This window comes from Xenopus tropicalis, chromosome 10 (genome assembly GCF_000004195.4).
Source record: "Xenopus tropicalis strain Nigerian chromosome 10, UCB_Xtro_10.0, whole genome shotgun sequence".
Taxonomy (NCBI): domain Eukaryota; kingdom Metazoa; phylum Chordata; class Amphibia; order Anura; family Pipidae; genus Xenopus; species Xenopus tropicalis.
The window spans coordinates 37999685-38020495 of NC_030686.2; the positions used below are offsets into that span (position 1 = coordinate 37999685).

Below are 20811 nucleotides of genomic sequence, written 5' to 3' on the forward strand. Positions count from 1 at the left end.
TCAAGTACAAGTACAGTTTTATTATTACAGAGAAAAGGGAATAATTTAACCATTAAATAAACCCAATAGGTCTGTTCTGCCCCCAATAAGGGGTAATTATATCTTAGTTGGGATCAAGTACAGGTACTGTTTTATTATTACAGAGAAAAGGGAATCATTTAACCATTAAATAAACCCAATAGGGCTGTTCTGCCCCAATAAGAGGTAATTATATCTTAGTTGGGATCAAGTACAGGTACTGTTTTATTATTACAGAGAAAAGGGAATCATTTAACCATGAAATAAACCCAATAGGGCTGTTTTGCCCCAATAAGGGGTAATTATATCTTAGTTGGGATCAAGTACAGGTACTGTTTTATTATTACAGAGAAAAGGGAATCATTTAACCATTAAATAAACCCAATAGGGCTGTTTTGCCCCAATAAGGGGTAATTATATCTTAGTTGGGATCAAGTACAGGTACTGTTTTATTATTACAGAGAAAAAGGAAATCATATTTAAAAATTAGACTTATTTGCTTATAATGGAGTCTATGGGAGATGGCCATTCCGTAATTCAGAATTTTCTGGATAACGGGTTTCCGGATAAGGGATCCCATACCTGTACTGCCATGTGTTATGGAGGTATTATTGGGCAACCATTAGGGGATGACAGTTGCCCCAGGCCTGGTGGGTTTTGGGGTTGTAAAGGGGGCCTAGATGTGTTTCAATTACTTGCCTTAACTGGGTCTCCCTGCTGTCAGTTAGATGAAGACTGGGGTAGGGAGGGCAAGAGGTTGGGGCATATTCTTTCCCCTATACAGCTTCCTGTGTTGCTCGGTAAAGCCGCGCGGGGATTGGATGGGCTGGAGGGGAAGTTCAAATTTCACCCAACCAATCAACAAACTACAGAAAGCTGTAGGGGAAACAACATACAGGCCACCAACTCTCCCTGCCCAAGTCTGCAACTCCCTGGCAGCAGGGGGGCCTGAGTAATCCAAGTAAGTGCAGCGCTCCAGGGCCCCCCTTAGAGAGTGGGAGTTGCAGCACATTATTGAAAAGGCAGGTACAGTCAGAACTAAGAGTCCTAATGTTCCCAGATTCTCCATTTAAAAAATAAAAGTATTTCTAATAGAAGAGGGGAATCACAGGTTTCTTTTAATAAAAACAGTACAGATTTTGTAATAAATGTAGAAATAGCTTCTTTATAAAGAACCTGGAACCATTATTGCCCCTGGCCACCAATATGTGTTTTGGTTTTTATGCACTAGGCTCCAAGCTGATCATTGTGTTGTGATTTCTAATGGCAGCCCTGTTATATATACAACTGGCAATGCATTATGCTGGAATGTGTCCTGGGGTGCTCTATATAGAACTAGCTATATTGGGGTACCACAGCACTACATATATAAGAAAAATACTTTGTCATCCAAAGAGATCAGTGGAAAAGTCCCCCGTTTCCCTTTGATCTCCTTCACTGAACACCAAAACAGATACAAAGTTTCTCAAACTTAATTAGATAAGTAGCTTTTGGCAGAGAGCCCAGAATACTTAACCCCTGCACTGAGATACAATTGTAACTAATAAGCTAAACAGGTCTCTTGGGGGAACTGAGACTCGCAGCTTAAAGGGCAGATTCACCTTCATTAGCAAAACTGTAATAACACATAAAACCCCAAAACCCCCAAAAATGTGTTCACAATTTACATAACCTTAATAGGGTTTAATGGTGATATACCAGCGGCAATCAGGCCTCTCTATGTCGTACTGTCCCCGACCTTTGTGTGGCACCCTGCTGGGCGACATACCTGCCCCCTGAATGGCCAGCTCCCCCATGTTCTCCGACAGCTCCCCTACTTGGCTTGTTTCATCTTTGTCTTTGATGTCCGGGACGGCATTCCTTCTGCCAGTTCGATCGCAGGATATGAATTCAGAGTATGCAGACTCGACATCCATCATTTCCAATTTCATATCAAATCAATTCGATCTGAAAGGAGAAGAGCAGCAGTAGCGGGGTTAATGAAAGCATATTTTAAAGAGGGGGCAGTCATTTTGCTTGCCTTGGATGAGCCATTCTTCATACGCTTCAAAAGAACTACAATGTACCCCACATTGGTGATGTGCAATTTGCCACCTATGCTGGTAAATGAGCCTTTAAACCCCACTATAGAATGCTGAACCAACTGGCTTGTATGCTGTAGGGTTCAAATGCCATTATGGCATTAGTGATGTGAAGGCACCAAGATAAAGTGCTTAACACAAGCCCTATAATAACACAGGCAGACTGCTACACAAACAAACCCTCTGTTGTCCAATTACAGGAACATTCATGACAAGACATGGTTTTATTTTCCCCGCAGCCTGTTGTGTCTTCAGACTTGCAGTGGGAGTTACACACCAGCAGAGGGCAGCAGATACACAAGAGAACGGATAGAGAGGATGATAAAGGGCACATAGCCAAAATATTGACACTAGCCCCTTATATTACACACATAAGGGACAGGTAAGGATGTTGCCTCTATATTGTAAATATTCGCAATGGGACTAAATAAGATGCATATACACTATATTTTGCATTACAGATCTATCAACACTGCAATTGTTATTATTTTCCCTTTATGTAGCAATGGCAAATTTCATAGCATTTTACAGAGATTATAAATTAGCCCCTGCCCAGTGGAACTTACAATCCTATTCAGGGGTGTAACTACAGGGGAAGCAGACCCGGTGGTCACAGGGTGACCCAGGGGTGTAGGGGCCCCAGTAAAGCCATAATTATTGAGCAATTTCAATATATATTAATAAAATATTTCAACTTATTAATGTTTTGGGGCCCTAAATTTGCTGTGGGGCCTAGAAACATCTAGTTACGCCAGTGTCCCTATCCCATTCCCATCAGTCCCTGCCCCAGTGAGCTTACAATCTAAGGTCCCTATCACATTCCCATTAGTCCCTGCCCCAGTGAGCTTACAATCTAAGGTCCCTATCACATTCCCATCAGTCCCTGCCCCAGTGGAGCTTACAATCTAAGGTCCCTATCCCATTCCCATCAGTCCCTGCCCCAGTGAGCTTACAATCTAAGGTCCCTATCACATTCCCATCAGTCCCTGCCCCAGTGGAGCTTACAATCTAAGGTCCCTATCACACTCCCATCAGTCCCTGCCCCAGTGGAGCTTACAATCTAAGGTCCCTATCCCATTCCCATCAGTCCCTGCCCCAGTGAGCTTACAATCTAAGGTCCCTATCACATTCCCATCAGCCCCTGCTCCAGTGGAGCTTACAATCTAAGGTCCCTATCACATTCCCATCAGTCCCTGCCCCAGTGAGCTTACAATCTAAGGTCCCTATCCCATTCCCATCAGTCCCTGCCCCAGTGAGCTTACAATCTAAGGTCCCTATCACATTTCCATCAGTCCCTGCCCCAGTGGAGCTTACAATCTAAGGTCCCTGCCACAGTCAAACATACTAAGGGCAGTTTTATCAGGAGCCAGTTAACCTGCTTCTATGTATTTTGAGTGTGGGAGGAAACCAGGGTACCTGGAGTGGAGCAATGACATAGACTAATTCTGGTTGCTAGGAAGCAGGGAAATCCCAGTTCAATTCCCATATCAGACCCTAATGAGCTCAGACACAAAGGTAAAAGGACATTCCCAGTGCACTAGATCCGGCCTCTTATCTTTAAATGCCAGGATGTTGCTCAGTTTGCCATAATGTAGCTGCATCATCCCTGCTGTACTAGAGGGAAGGATAAAGGCCATGGCTTGCAGCTAAACTGATAATGGACCTATTTTCTAGACTAGAAGACACAGAGGCTGCGGCTACAGTTACCCCTCTGAATGGAGGAGTGGGGGCAGGGCTTTGTAGAACATTCTGCTGAGAGAAAGAAAGCTCAGTAGATTGTGAGTTCCCTGTATTATATACGTATATATAACCCTAGATAATAACGTACACCTACTAAAGTCACCTCAGCATTACTGTACACAATCTGTATAAAAGCACTTGGCCTACAGCCTTGTACCTTCCCTGTATAACTCAGCCTGTAGCCTTGTGCCTTTATATGGGCACAGAACCCCTCAGTGACTGCTAATATCCTTATCATTTACAGTAGGGGGTACATTATCCCTTATAATACATGAGTGACACTCAGAGTTCCCTGTATAACTCAGCCTGTAGCCTTGTGCCTTTATATGGGCACAGAACCCCTCAGTGACTGCTAATATCCTTATCATTTACAGTAGGGGGTACATTATCCCTTATAATACATGAGTGATATTCAGAGTTCCCTGTATAACGCAGCCTGCAGCCTTGTGCGTTTATATGGGCACAGAACCCCTCAGTGACTGCTAATATCCTTATCATTTACAGTAGGGGGTACATTATCCCTTATAATACATGAGTGATATTCAGAGTTCCCTGTATAACGCAGCCTGCTGGCTAAGGCAAACTCTTACTTTATACAGTATATATATATATGTATATGTGTGTGATGGCTATAGCATCATTCGGTAACCAAAGCTCTACAGAGAAGTGACTGCGGCTAATGAGAGAACTGCCATAAGAACTGACAGTGATTAAGCTCCCATTGAGCTGAACTAAATCAATAAGAGGGCAAGCGGAGTTCAGTCATCTGGAAGCCGAGTGCTGCACTTTCCAACCTATTTATGGTCACACAAAAGGCTTTCATGGCCTCGAATTTATTACAGATTTCCATTTGCATTCGGGAAAACAAAAGCTGTAACGTTTCAGAGATGCGCCATATAGGAAATTCAATTAAATGCCGGTTAATGACTCGCAAGGAACAACCCATCACCGCTGTGACCACGGACCAAGTTACTTTTTCCATTTAACCCTGTTCGCTCTGACCAACATCTACATGATTCTATGTTCAAGTGCTCTTGGCTATGTGCCCTGAGCTGGCATAGAAGGGTCTAAAGGTGGCCATACACGCACCGATATTATCGTACGAAACCTCGTTTCGTACGATAATCGGTGCGTGTATGGCATGTCGGCGAGTCGACCGATATCGCAGGAAGCTGCCGATATCGGACGACTCGCCGATCGGACAAGTTTGAAAATTTTGATCGGGCGCCATAGAAGGCGCCTGACCAAAATTCTCCCTTCAGAGCTGAATCGGCAGAAGGAGGTAGAAATCCTATTGTTTCTACCTCCTTACCTGCCGATTCAGCCCTGAATGGTGTGTGGCGGATCTTACGATGTTTCGTGCGACCGATGGTCGTACGAAACATCGTCGGATCGCCACGTGTATGGCCACCTTAAGTGATATTTCATGCAGATAATGAATATAACATGATTGCTGGATGTTAGAACATGAGTGACGTCACAATTAAAAGGAGATAAAACACGGTTTCTAATCAGATAAAGGCCTTTGTGTTGTGGGCTGCTTGTTGTCGGGCTTCAGACTGCTGAATAAAAGCACCAGTGCTTGCAGAACAAGTGGGGGAACACAATAGGCTGCAATTACGAGTGTCCTTGGTCTGTTTGCCTCCTTAGAGGTTTCAAAAGGGAAATCCCATTAAGCTCATATTATTCTGGGCTCTCTCATTCATTCATTTACTGTGCGAGGGAAGAATTGGACATCTGTAAACGAGACGGCAATGAGTTAAAGAAGCCTGTCAGCAAGTCACACTCGGCAACACAATATCAGGGTTTCAAGGGAACATGTGCAATCTACACTCATTTATATAACTGTGCAATGAAACATTTTAGTGTATATCAAGCTCTTTACTTCTTCTATTGGGTTTTTTATGGTTGTTTTGTATTTTTACTGTGGGTTCAGGCAAATGCCAGAGGGGCTGCTGTAAGATGCCATAGACAGTCACTATTTATTGGGCCTCTTGGGGGGGCTGTTTGGGCCTCTGTGTACTTGAAATGCCAGGGCCTATTTTGAAACCCAGCCCAGACCTGGTTGGTGTTGTATGAATACATGTTTTAGGTTTTTGGGGGTTTAAACACCCCTTGTCCATCCAAAATGTATTCCTGTAGATCAGGGATCCCCAACCTTTCTTACTCATGAGCCACAGTCAAATGTAAAAAGACTTGGAGAGCTACACAAGCACCATAAAAGTTCATGGAGGAGCCAAATAAGGGCTGTGATTGGCTATTAGGTAGCCTCTATGCACCCTATCAGCTTACAGGGGCTTTATTTGGTAGGAAATCTTGTTTTTATTCAACCAAAACTTGCCCCCAAGTCAGGAATTCAAAAATAATTCCCTCGTTTGGGGGCACTGAGAGCAACACCCAAGGGGTTGGTGAGCAGCCCCCGAGCCATTGGTTGGGGATCACTGCCGTAGATCATAACAAAGGTACAGTCAATCAACTCATACATATACCCTAGACAACAATCACTTGAACTTGATGGGCCATCAGCTTGCCCCTCCTTCAACATTGCTGACCCACCCCTAATGAGTCTCTGCTACAGGTTAATGGGCAGATAAAGCCATATTTGGTTCCATATTAATGCTTTATCCAACCTTCAATAGTTATGAGCAATTCCATTCGCCAGTAACAGACATTTAAGTACAAATTAGAATAAATGATTAGTCTAAACTACGGAGTTCAGCTGGGTCGGAGCCAGGCTTGGACTGGGACTCATAATGGGACGTGGCATTCCAAGTATCCAGAGGCCCAAACAGCTTCCCCCCAGCCCAATAAATAGTGACTGTCTATGGCATCTTACAGCCCCTCCAGCCCAATAAATAGTGAGTGTCTATGGCATCTTACAGCAGCCCCTCTGGCATTTGCCTGAACCCACAGATTGCCAGTCTGGGCCTGGGCCCTGGCATTCCAAGTACCCAGAGGCCCAAACAGCCCCCCCAGCCCAATAAATAGTGACTGTCTATGGCATCTTACAGCAGCCCCTCTGGCATTTGCCTGAACCCACAGATTGCCAGTCTGGGCCTGGGTCCTGGCATTCCAAGTACCCAGAGGCCCAAACAGCCCCCCCAGCCCAATAAATAGTGACTGTCTATGGCATCTTACATCAACCCCTATGGCATTTGCCAGATTCTACAAATTACCAGACTGGAGCTGGTCTAGAGTTTACACCTTTCTTAACCAATAATATCAGACAGGGGTGGGGGCAGGTCAAATTATATATATGTAAACAGTATCCAAACCATTTTGAGCACTATGAATGCCATTTCCTACCGGGGAATTGCATAGTTACTGTAAAGTGCCCCATCCTATGTTGATGGTGAAACCCTCTTTCCTCCAATGTGATTTCTAGTTTAGATGCCGTTATGCAGCATTTATATCAGTTTGAGAGGTGACAGTTACTTAAATGGCAGGCTCTGCCATTTAGAATACAAATTACAGGCACTTAAGGATAAGAGCAGAGTCAGTTTGTGAAGGGCCTGAAATGTTGCAGCCATTAGTTTCTCACCTTACTTCGCCTCACTGCCAGCATTCTCTTGTTACAGACGGAAGGTTATAAGGGAACATCAGACATTGTTATAATTAATAAACGGGGGGGGGGGCAGAGATGGAAACGATTTGCCTGTATAACCTTGTAATTAAACTCGCCACGTGGAGGAATGTACGCCATCATATCTTGGCAGATGTGAATATTCAGAGACCAGGATAGATAATGATGATCCTAATTTTATCTTTAATATTCTCTGGACCTTTTGTTATGGCATTTCATTATATATCCCCTTGGATATCCCCTTGGACTTCACATGACCAGAACAATGGTAATTAGAGTTTCTGGCCTTAGTCTGGAGTTCCCATAATTAATATATATTTTATATTTGTTGTGTTTATTAACAGAGGTGCGTGTCCCACACTACATTCCTGTTCATTTTACAGCTGACTGTGTTGTGGTTGGCTCCATTCCTGAGACTATTCTAATGTGCTACATTGGGTTGGACTGGGTACAGTATGGCATTAACCTCCAAATGATTCCAATGCTCTGAATGATTACATGTGGGTCCATTGTAACTCTGAGAAGATTCTACTGGTCTGATTGGGTACAAGCTGGATCACAAAATGTGCTAATGCTCTAATCAGTTTTAGGTTGGATCCAGGAGAATGTTCCACTAGCCATGAGAGGAACATTCCACTAGCCATGAGAATCTTGGCTAGTGGAATGTTCCACTAGCAGAATGTTCCACAAGCCATAAGAATCTTCCACTAGCCATTAGAATCTTCTAATGCTCTAATTGACCACAGGACTCGCCAAAACCCACCCCCTTTTATCTAGATACAGCATATTTTGTGGTGCCATGTTTAATGGAGTTAGAAAATACCAATACCCTTGGGGTCCAGTGAGCGTTAACATCATTTCCACTCTGATATCCCTGCTATTTAGAGAAAGGAGCTGCCAGTAGTTGTTTGTGCCATGGACACAGTAAATGTCCACAAAAGGTTTACGGTGTCCAGTAAAAACCTCCAACCAAAATGCTACTATCCTCTGCATTGTGAGATAGCATGAAAGCCAAGAAGGCTTTAAAACATATACATAGACATTCCTTCTCTGTATATTTGTATTTATACATATGGGCGGGAGGTGCCATATTGTTTCCCTTAGACAGTACAGAATGAGGGTACAGCTTATTGTGTGCCCAGAACATTCCTTCTCTGTATATTTGTATTTATACATATGGGAGGGTGGTGTCATATTGTTTCCCTTAGACAGTACAGTATGAGGGTACAGCTTATTGTGTGCCCAGAACATTCCTTCTCTGTATATTTGTATTTATACATATGGGCGGGTGGTGCCATATTGTTTCCCTTAGACAGTACAGTATGAGGGTACAGCTTATTGTGTGCCCAGAACATTCCTTCTCTGTATATTTGTATTTATACATATGGGCGGGAGGTGCCATATTGTTTCCCTTAGACAGTACAGAATGAGGGTACAGCTTATTGTGTGCCCAGAACATTCCTTCTCTGTATATTTGTATTTATACATATGGGAGGGAGGTGCCATATTGTTTCCCTTACACCATACAGTATGAGGGTACAGCTTATTGTGTGCCCAGAACATTCCTTCTCTGTATATTTGTATTTATACATATGGGAGGGAGGTGCCATAGTGTTTCCCTTAGACAGTACAGTATGAGGGTACAGCTTATTGTGTGCCCAGAACATTCCTTCTCTGTATTTTTGTATTTATACATATGGGAGGGAGGTGCCATATTAAGAGTACAGCATGAATACATGTGGTTAAAGACGTGACTTCTGGTTACACCAATTTGTTGCCCCCCCCCCCCCCAACTGTAAAAGTTTGAAGGGTGGTCATAAATAAAACATAATTGTTTCATAATTACAGAGGACAGAGTCACCTCTTGGCAGATACTCAGCCTAGTAGACAAGTTCTGTATAGTGCAGCAGCAGCAGATATGATAACCCCCAACCTTTCATACTTCTATGCATAAAACATTGAGTTACAGTGAAACCGAATCCTCCGTAGTTCTAGGTACTGCCATAGAGTAAGTCACATTGACAAGATCACTGAATGCATCCGTTTCCCAGAAGTCTAAATAGCACTTTTTAAAGAACCTTGTGCTTAAATGAAACCTCCCCCTAGGAAATCTAAATTACATGCTCTATCGAGGCCAGCAATACAGTAAAGTCATAAAGCACAGCGATGGTGGCCCTCTGAGGATTTAACATACATTTCACACTTCACTTAGGGTGAAGTGACATGGAGCTACTAGTAGCAGCTTCTTTTTCATGGCTACTAAACACCAGAAAATCCCCTGCCATAGACAATACTGAGAATTGCCTCTGCTAAAACACACATAGAGACAATTATCAGTAAAAGACCAGCATTGTCTATTTTAGTAGCCACGACTAGAAGCTGCTACTAGTAGCTCTGTGTGTCTTCACCCTACAGGGCACCACATAGCACCCATTGCACAGGTAAGCAATATATGCTATCGGCCAGCTGGTTGCTATGGGTTATTAGACTATATATAGCTATTCCCTATGGGACATTGCAGAGGGTTGGGAAACCTATTTGCACGTTGTTCACCAGACAACTGGGCAGGGGTAGGAGTTATACATTGTGTATTGTTTCCAACAGATGGTAGCCTGTATTTAAGCCTGGGAACATATAATGTAAACTCATCATCAAATATGGCAGCTGGAAAGCCACGGACAATGTACTGTCATTTGTTCATGTTGATGCCACTTTTATATGTTCTATTTTTATTCTGAAAAGTTGCTGGGAAAATTTTTTTCTTTCATTAGGGTTAAAAAAAATGTTTTTGTAAAATTTTAGATTTGGTTCCCCTTTAATTTGCTCAGGCATCTGTAAAAGAAGAATATCTGCCCTTTGGTCCCTAAGGGCTGCAAGTGGGAAACAACTATAACTTTCATCCTGTAACGTTTCCACACAGTAAATCCCAGTTGAAATACTTGTTCTCACTGGGCAAAACCGACGCACGTTCTAGTCTGGAAAAACACACAGTGTAAATTGCTTTTATGTAACAGTCAGAGAACCTTTGAATAGTCACTGTCAGCCTATAGCTTTGAGTTATGAACACAAACCCACACAGAACTACATATTAATAAAGTCAGTGCGGGATTCCAATAACAAGGCTGTGATAGTAGTATGTGCCAAGTAGAGGACATAAATACCATAAAACTATGGCAGCATAGGGATTCCCCTGTACTAAGAACAATTCAGCAGGAACAGCCCCTAAGTTTGTTCATAGCCTGTACAGAGAGATACCATAAAACTATGGCAGCATAGGGATTCCCCTGTACTAAGCACAATTCAGCAGGAACAGCCCCCTAAGTTTACTCATAGCCTGTACAGAGAGATACCATAAAACTATGGCAGCATAGGGATTCCCCTGTACTAAGCGCAATTCAGCAGGAACAGCCCCCTAAGTTTGCTCATAGCCTGTACAGAGAGATACCATAAAACTATGGCAGCATAGGGATTCCCCTGTACTAAGCACAATTCAGCAGGAACAGCCCCCTAAGTTTGCTCATAGCCTGTACAGAGAGATACCATAAAACTATGGCAGCATAGGGATTCCCCTGTACTAAGCACAATTCAGCAGGAACAGCCCCCTAAGTTTGCTCATAGCCTGTACAGAGAGATACCATAAAACTATGGCAGCATAGGGATTCCCCTGTACTAAGCACAATTCAGCAGGAACAGCCCCCTAAGTTTGCTCATAGCCTGTACAGAGAGATACCATAAAACTATGGCAGCATAGGGATTCCCCTGTACTAAGCACAGTTCAAGATAAAAATGTCACTGTGTAGTATTTTATTTTAAAAATGTACAGCTCTTGCTTGTAAATAAGATGTAATATACTATATTTTCAGGGGGGAACAATATTGCTGCAGGAATATCCATGTATCTGATCCAAGGCAAAATTAAGTTGAAGTATCCCAGCTCTCAGTAAGCCACCCCAAAGACGGCCACACAAACCATTAGAGGAATTCATTTGGGAGTGATAGGGTGAAACCAACGAGTTTTATGCTTAGGAACATCTGGAATAAGATCTCCATAGTGGTGGATACGTGGAAAAGATACTGTAAGCGCCTGTGATTGGGCGTTTATATCTCTGGGTAGATCCTAAGAGGAGACATTAGAAAAGAATGCATCACTTCATCATCTAATTAGTATTGACAAGGCAGCCAATATGGAGATAAGGGGGAGCGGCTCTTGAAAGGGTTAAGAGAAATCTAGCTATGGCAGCCATTGGCGCTTAGTTAGGTTCATATTTCATGGGACACGCATGGGTGAGAGGGTTTCTTTGCAATACAGTCACTGTACAGACACTGTACAGACAGGCTATTCATTTTCTTCAGCATCTGTTTGCACAGCTGAACGCTTCAGAACCCCCTGTTCATCACGGCCCCCCCTGGCCCCTGAGAGCAATCAATACAACAGAATTAACATTCCCATGTGTCACTAGGCAAAGGGAAAAGCTTGAGGGGGTTTCTCTTCTTCAATAAAAATTCTACCCTTTATTGCCCAGGACTGCGGCTCATTCCTCCGGGGTCCTTGGGTTGTTTATATCTAGGTGTCCGTACCCCCCGAGTGTGATTTGTGCTGCCCTCCCTGCCGCTACACTGACACTGCTGATAACATTTTACAATGTTTTGAAAATCAAATGGTTTCAGAGCTGCAGCATCTGTGATTTGGAAAGTGGGGGCCTTTTATACTATTTCCGCACAGGGCCCCCCCAACTTTGGGCAAGGGGGTTTGTCAAATGCCAAGATCTGCTGCATAGAATATTTATTTATACACGTAGGAGAGTTTTGGTATGGTGTAGAGCAGTGATCCCCAACCAGTGGCTCAGGGGTAACATGTTGCTCCTCAACCCCTTGGGTGTTGCTCTCAGTGCCCCCAAACCAGGGAGATATTTTTGAATTCCTGACTTGGTGGCAAGTTTTGGTTGAATAAAAACAAGATTTCCTACAAAATAAAGCCCCTGTAAGGTGATAGGGCGCATAGAGGCTGCCTAATAGCCAATCACAGCCCTTATTTGGCTTCTCCGTGAACTTTTATGGTGCTTGTGTTGCTCCCCAAGTCTTTTTATATTTGACTGTGGCTCACAAGTAAGAAAGGTTGGGGATCCCTGGTGTAGAGCAACAGATCAGAAATTGGCTCTGGTACCTCTGGTAACCCAAGTTGGTTTATTGTTCTCCTGTTCTGCAGCTACAGAAAGGATGGTTGTGACTTGGGTGGCATGTAAAAATACAAAAAAAAATTAGCAGACACCCATAAGCCTAATTGTAAGTTGGGCAATGGGCGTTCAAGGGATGCTGGGAGTTACCACCAGCCCCCATTACTACTGAGTGCAAATTACACTGCTACCTTTGGCAGGACTTACACAAAGACCAACTAGGGGTAGGTAGGAAGGCAGAAGGGTTATATGTCTATCTCCCCCACTTGTGTCCTTGGAATGTGCCTCTTCTGCCTCCCCCTACTCCCAGCCCTGGTTACCCTCCCAGTATTACTTAAGGCCTGAAGGCCGTACCTAACACAGCAGGGTGAGAGCAAACAGGGGGTCACCCCTGAGCATTTAATGCAAAGTTACAGGGCCCCATTCTCAAACATCGTTTCAGAGTAAACCCCTTTCTCAATCAATGTTGTGGGGCACACCTCTTATTCAAACATGCCCGCACGTATGCTTTGTTACTTAGGTAAATGTCAGTGCCGTACAGCCATCTCTTCCAGCTCTTTACAATTAAAGTGAAATAATCTGAATCCTACTCCTAATTAGAGCATATTTCCCCTTCGCTGTATTGCAGATCCCACTTATGGCAGTGACTAACATGAAGTGAGATGAGTTATATAACAGTTGTACCGCTGATGGTATTAATTATAGTTCCTTTTATGGCAATAAACCCAATATAGAACATTTAATCATGTCAAATAGACCTGTACCGGTATGCAACCTGTTATCCAGAAACTTGTTATTCAGTATGGTCTGACTTACGGGAAATCGGCCAGATCTCGATTGGGCAGGTTAGAGAATCTAGTCGGATCGGGGACCCCATCGGGTCATTGATTCGGTCCCCGGACCGACTTTACCTATGCCGTATCATTATAATTCGATCGTTTGGCCCCAGGGCGTAGGTGGGGGATATCGGGAGAAGATCCGCGCACTTGGTGACATCGCCAAGCAAGCGGATCTTAAGGTGTATGGGCACCTTAACCTTCAGGCTGGGGGCCTAACCACTGCCTTGTGCAACCCCCATAGCTCTGCTCTAAAGTATAGAAAGTAAGTTGCCTAAAACATTCTCTTATCTTTCTTTTTCTGTCTTACCTGAAGGTAAGTGTGTAACCTGTACAGAGAGATCCCATAAACTATGGCAGCATAGATATTCCCCTGTACTAAGCACAATTCAGCAGAAACAGCCTCCTAATTTTGCTCATAGCCTGTACAGAGAGATACCATAAAACTATGGCAGCATAGGGATTCCCCTGTACTAAGCACAATTCAGCAGGAACAGCCCCCTAAGTTTGCTCATAGCCTGTACAGAGAGATACCATAGAACTATGGCAGCATAGGGATTCCCCTGTACTAAGCACAATTCAGCAGGAACAGACCCCTAAGTTTGTTCGTAGCCTGTACAGAGAGATACCATAGAACTGTGGCAGCATAGGGATTCCCCTGTACTAAGCACAATTCAGCAGAAACAGCCCCCTAAGTTTGCTCATAGCCTGTACAGAGAGATACCATAACACTATGGCAGCATAGGGATTCCCCTGTACTAAGCACAATTCAGCAGGAACAGCCCCCTAAGTTTGCTCATAGCCTGTACAGAGAGATACCATAAAACTATGGCAGCATAGGGATTCCCCTGTACTAAGCACAATTCAGCAGGAACAGCCCCCTAAGTTTGCTCATAGCCTGTACAGAGAGATACCATAAAATCTTGTAGATTGTAAGCTCTTTTGGGCAGGGCTCTCTTCACCTCTTGTATTGGTTATTGGTTGCTTTATATGTTACTCTGTATGTCCAATGTATGAAACCCACTTATTGTACAGCGCTGCGGAATATGTTGTTAATAAATATTAATAATAATAACTATGGCAGCATAGGGATTCCCCTGTTCTAAGCACAATTTAGCTGACCTAGCCAATGTCAATACCAAGCTTATTGTTAATGGCCTATAGGGCTTTTTATAATTAACACGTTGCTATAACCCTTCTCGTAAAGCTTATTATTATTACATAGTAACATAGTAACATAGTAAGTTGGGTTGAAAAAAGACATACGTCCATCAAGTTCAACCATAATGCCTATACCTAACCTGCCTAACTACAAGTTGATCCAGAGGAAGGCAAAAAACCCCATCTGAAGCCTCTCTAATTTGCCTCAGAGGGGAAAAAATTCCTTCCTGACTCCAAGATGGCAATCGGACCAGTCCCTGTATCAACTTGTACTAAGAGCTATCTCCCATAACCGTGTATTCCCTCACTTGCTAAGAATCCATCCAGCCCCTTCTTAAAGCTATATAATGTATCAGCCAGTACGACTGATTCGGGGAGGGAATTCCACAACTTCACAGCTCTCACTGTAAAAAATCCTTTCCGAATATTTAAATGGAACCTCCCTTCTTCTAAACGGAGTGGGTGCCCTCGTGTCCGTTGGAAGGACCTACTGGTAAATAAAACATTAGAGAGGTTATTATATGATCCCCTTATATATTTATACATAGTTATCATGTCACCTCTTAAGCGCCTCTTCTCCAGTGTAAACAGACCCAACTTGGCCAGTCTTTCTTCATAACCGAGACTTTCCATACCCTTTACCAGCTTAGTTGCCCTTCTCTGGACCCTCTCTAGCTCAATAATGTCCCGTTTGAGCACTGGAGACCAAAACTGAACAGCATATTCTAGATGGGGCCTTACCAGTGCTCTGTAAAGGGGAAGAATAACCCCCTCCTCCCGTGAATCTATACCCCTTTTAATACAGCTCAGAACCTTGTTTGCCCTTGCAGCTGCTGCCTGGCATTGCTTGCTACAGCCAAGTTTATTATCTACAAGGACTCCAAGGTCCTTCTCCATTATGGATTTGCCTAGTGCAGTCCCATTAAGGTTATACGGGGCTTGCATATTTTTACATCCCAGGTGCATGACCTTACATTTATCCACATTAAATCTCATCTGCCACTTAGCTGCCCAGATTGCCAGTTGGTCAAGATCCTGCTGCAGGGATGTCACATCCTGGATAGAATTGACTGGTCTGCAGAGTTTTGTGTCATCTGCAAACACGGATACATTACTCATAATACCCTCCCCTAAGTCATTTATGAACAAATTAAACAAAAGTGGACCCAGTACAGAACCCTGAGGGACCCCACTGAGGACCTTATTCCAAGTAGAGAATGTGCCATTAACAACCACCCTCTGTACCCGATCCTGTAGCCAGTTTTCTATCCATGTGCAAACGACTTCACTAAGACCAATAGACCTTAGCTTAGAAAGCAGTCGTTTGTGGGGAACGGTATCAAATGCTTTGGCAAAATCCAAATAGATTATATCTACTGCATCCCCACTGTCCAGCTTCTTACTTACCTCATCATAAAAAGCAATTAAATTGGTCTGACATGACCTGTCCTTCATAAAGCCATGCTGATTACTGCTCATAATGCCATTCTCCACTACATAATTTTGAATGTGATCCCTTAACAAGCCTTCAAATAACTTGCCCACCACGGATGTCAAACTTACAGGCCTATAATTGCCAGGCTGAGATCTTATTCCCTTTTTAAATATGGGAGTGACATTCGCCTTCTTCCAATCACTAGGTACCATACCTGATGAAAGAGAGTCTGAGAATATCAGAAACAAGGGCCACTGCAATTCTGCCCCTAGCTCTCTCAGTACCCGAGGGTGTATTCCATCTGGCCCAGGTGCCTTGTTTACATTTATCGTGTGTAACCCTTTAAGCACCATATCCTGTGCCAACCACTGTGTAGTTGGAGCTGAGGCAACAGTGAAGCTATTGGGTGAGACTTGGCCCACTGGCTCCTCTACTGTATACACAGAAGAAAAGAACTGGTTAAGCACATCTGCCTTTTCTGTATCCGCTGTAACCATATTGTTATTATAACTCAATGGGGCCACACCCTCAACCTGCATCTTTTTACTATTAATATACTTAAAAAACTTTTTGGGGTTAGTCTTGGCCTCGGCCGCGATGCGCTCCTCATTTTCTATCTTTGCCTTCCGGATTGCTGTTTTACAACACTTGTTATAGTGTTTATATTCATTAAACGCAGCTACTGTCCCCTCTGACTTATATTTCTTAAAAGCTTTCCTTTTTTTCCCTATTAACTTCTTTACCTCAGAGTTAAGCCACATGGGGTGATTCTTAACACTTCTACTTTTTCTTATTAATGGAATGAATTGAGAACAGTAATGATTTAATATCATTTTAAATGACAACCATTTCTGCTCTGTATTTTTATCAGAAAACATAATGCCCCAATCTATGCCCTGAAGCGCTGCCCTTAAGGAGCTAAAATTTGTTGCCCCCGTGTAAATTTGTTTCCTGCACCAAACATCAAATGAAATAACATTATGGTCACTATTACCCAGGGGTTCAACCACTTGCACATTTGCTATACGTTCTGGGTCATTAGAGATCACTAGATCTAGTATAGCATTGTTCCTGGTTGGCTCCTCAACAACCTGTGACATAAAGTTGTCGTGCAGCAAGTTTATAAACTTGTTCCCATTTACTGTCCTGGCAGTACTATTGCCCCAGTCAATATCAGGGTAATTAAAATCCCCCATTATTATCACTTGCCCCAAACTAGCAGCCTTTTCTATTTGCAACAGGAGCTGGGCCTCCTCCTCTTCGCTTACATTAGGGGGTCTATAGCATACCCCTACAATTAGCTTGGTAGATTCTTTACTATCTGTGAGAAGCTCAACCCATAAGGATTCAGCTCCCTCTGTTCCCCCCATCACTTCCTCCTTAATATTTGCTTTTAAGTCGTGCTTAATGAACAGACACACTCCTCCTCCTTTCCTATTGCCCCTGTCCCTCCGAAACAATGTATACCCCCCAATATTAACAGCCCAGTCATGAGACTCATTCAACCAAGTTTCAGCAACACCAATCACATCATATTTCCGCTCCAACGCCAGTACCTCCAGCTCTCCCATTTTACCAGTCAGACTCCTTGCATTGGTAAACATACATTTAATACTGGTTCCGGCGTGAGAATGACGTGTAAACAACTTATGGGCCTCCCTGCCATTATCAGTATCCCGAAGCAAGTCTCCTCCCCCAATTTTCCTTACTATGCCCACTACCTCATCTATCCTGTCTACCACAGAATTTCCCGCTGCACCCTCCCCCCCCACTCCTAGTTTAAAATCTCCTCCAACCCTCTAGCCATCTTTTCCCCCAAAGCAGCTGCCCCATCATCATTGAGGTGCAGCCCATCCCTGGCAAAGAGCCTGTAGCCGATTGAGAAATCAGCCCAGTTCTGGAGAAACCCAAAGCCCTCCTCCCTGCACCAATCTCTCAGCCACGCATTAATCTCCCTGAGCTCCCGCTGCCTTCTTAATGTTGCTCGTGGCACAGGTAATATCTCTGAGAAAATTACCTTGGAAGTCCTCGCCCTCAACTTCGCACCTAGCTTTTTAAAATCGTTCTTGAGGACTTCCCCCCCTCCTCTAACTTTGTCATTGGTACCTATGTGTACCAAGACCGCCGGGTCTTCCCCAGCCCCTCCCAACAATCTGTCCACTCGTTCCACCACATGCCGAACCCTAGCACCAGGCAAGCAACACACAGTTCGGCATGTAGGGTCTTTGCGATAAATTACCCTATCCACCTTTCTAATAATTGAATCCCCTACAACTATAACCTGCCTTCCCTTCCTAGCACTACTCCCCCCACCTGTATTAGAGGTGCCGGCTCCCAGGGTGCTCTGAGAGTCAGCCTGCTCCATACACGCCAGCTCAGAGCTGCCTTCCCCAGCATCTTCACCTAACGCGGCAAATCTGTTGGTTTGTACAAGCTTTGAACCAGCCCCCCTACCCTTGTGTCCCCTACTGCCCCTCTTAACTGTTACAAATTTGTCTCCCTCATTAACCTCCACTGTCCCTTCTCCCCCCCCCACTACACCGGCCCCTGCCAGTGGTTGCTCAGTGAGCCTCCTGTTCTCCCCCATGTTTGCAGCTGCCCTCAGTGCTGCCAGTTCCCCCCTTAGATTCTGCACCTCAGATTCCAAGAGGAAAACCCACCTGCATCTCTCACAAGTAAATGCTGCATGGAACTGCTGCTCCAGGACCACATACATGCGACAAGATGCACACTGAGTAACACCAGCAATCATACTGCAACTCATATTGCAACTGGGTACTTACAGTCTCCCGAGTGCAATCCCTTGTATAGTGCCTTTTAAGTTTCAAACGCCTTTTTTGTTTTAAACGCCTGCTATACACTTAAATTTACATGCAACACTTTAGATTACATGCAAAACTCGCTAGCAGCTCCCAAACTCGCTGTGCAGTCAGAAACTTATTGAGGTTCAAATACCATTTCCCATCAGACACTCCAGAGCTTTACAGGGTGTAAGTGTGAAACAGACAGACGGCTGATGTTCACATGTTGTTATAAACAGGTTTAATACACAGAACAAATTCTTACAGGAAAATCAGCCCAGTCTAATACATTTTCCTACATTTGCCTACCATCAAATCTCAGAGTATTTGCATAGTTCCAGAGCCGAAGAACTGTGTCCGTATTGTTTTAGCGCTTCATTACACAGCACATGTTCTATAATTAGAATCCCCCTAATGGGGCTATATCCGTAACAACACTATGGATATTAACCCCGCTGTGACCTCGTCAATTTAAGCATTCAAATTATATGGCTCTGGTAACTCTCATTTACTTCAATGTAAAAAGAGCAGGGATGGGGGGGGCACGCGGGCATATTGTTTTTCTAAAATACAGTAGCAGAGGAAGAGCCGACATTCCTGTTAGATCCTGGAGCATAAAATACACTCAAATCTTAAACTGAATTCTGATTAGAACAAAAAGTTTCCCCCACTCATTTTCATATCAAGATAAACTTCCCAGCTAAAATTGGATGCCCTTAAATACACAGCCAAAAGCAAGATTCCACAAATATTTGAAATACTGGCAGAGCTGTGTTAGGGGGTCCAACATGAGTTGGCTGTCATTGGCTTGGGATAGCAGATAGGGAGAGATGGTGCCTATAGTAGCAGTGGGGGGATAATAGCCTCTAGGAAGGGACTGGGGCTGTGGGATAGCAGGTATAGTAGGGAGAGATGGTGCCTATAGTAGCAGTGGGGAGATAATAGCCTCTGGGAAGGGACTGGGGCTGTGGGATAGCAGGTATAGTAGGGAGAGATGGTGCCTATAGTAGCAGTGGGATAATAGCCTCTGGGAAGGGACTGGGGCTGTGGAATAGCAGGTATAGTAGGGAGAGATGGTGCCTATAGTAGCAGTGGGATAATAGCCTCTGGGAAGGGACTGGGGCTGTGGGATAGCAGGTATAGTAGGGAGAGATGGTGCCTATAGTAGCAGTGGGATAATAGCCTCTGGGAAGGGACTGGGGCTGTGGAATAGCAGGTATAGTAGGGAGAGATGGTGCCTATAGTAGCAGTGGGATAATAGCCTCTGGGAAGGGACTGGGGCTGTGGGATAGCAGGTATAGTAGGGAGAGATGGTGCCTATAGTAGCAGTGGGGGGATAATAGCCTCTGGGAAGGGACTGGGGCTGTGGGATAGCAGGTATAGTAGGGAGAGATGGTGCCTATAGTAGCAGTGGGGGGATAATAGCCTCTGGGAAGGGACTGGGGCTGTGGGATAGCAGGTATAGTAGGGAGAGATGGTGCCTATAGTAGCAGTGGGGATAATAGCCTCTGGGAAGGGACTGGGGCTGTGGAATAGCAGGTATAGTAGGGAGAGATGGTGCCTATAGTAGCAAGCCTCTGGGAAGGGACTGGGGCTGGGATAGCAGGTATAGTAGGGAGAGATGGTGCCTATAGTAGCAGTGGGGGGATAATAGCCTCTGGGAAGGGACTGGGGCTGTGGGATAGCAGGTATAGTAGGGAGAGATGGTGCCTATAGTAGCAGTGGGGGGATAATAGCCTCTGGGAAGGGACTGGGGCTGTGGGATAGCAGGTATAGTAGGGAGAGATGGTGCCTATAGTAGCAGTGGGGGGATAATAGCCTCTGGGAAGGGACTGTGGCTGTGGGATAGCAGGTATAGTAGGGAGAGATGGTGCCTATATTAGCAGTGGGGGGATAATAGCCTCTGGGAAGGGACTGGGGCTGTGGGATAGCAGGTATAGTAGGGAGAGTTGGTGCCTATAGTAGCAGTGGGGATAATAGCCT

At 44.3% G+C, this 20811-nt stretch overlaps 1 protein-coding gene across 2 annotated transcripts in view; it reads right to left on the reverse strand.

Moving 5' to 3' along the window:
• Positions 1-20811, reverse strand: part of pkig (protein kinase (cAMP-dependent, catalytic) inhibitor gamma) — a 48440-nt gene that overhangs the window by 2679 nt on the left and 24950 nt on the right. For both annotated transcript variants that reach the window (XM_004918551.3, XM_002933162.5), the window contains exon 2: positions 1787-1965. In XM_004918551.3, the coding sequence (XP_004918608.1) occupies positions 1787-1949 (163 nt within the window). In that variant the 5' untranslated portion in view covers positions 1950-1965. The remainder of the gene's footprint in view (positions 1-1786; positions 1966-20811) is intronic.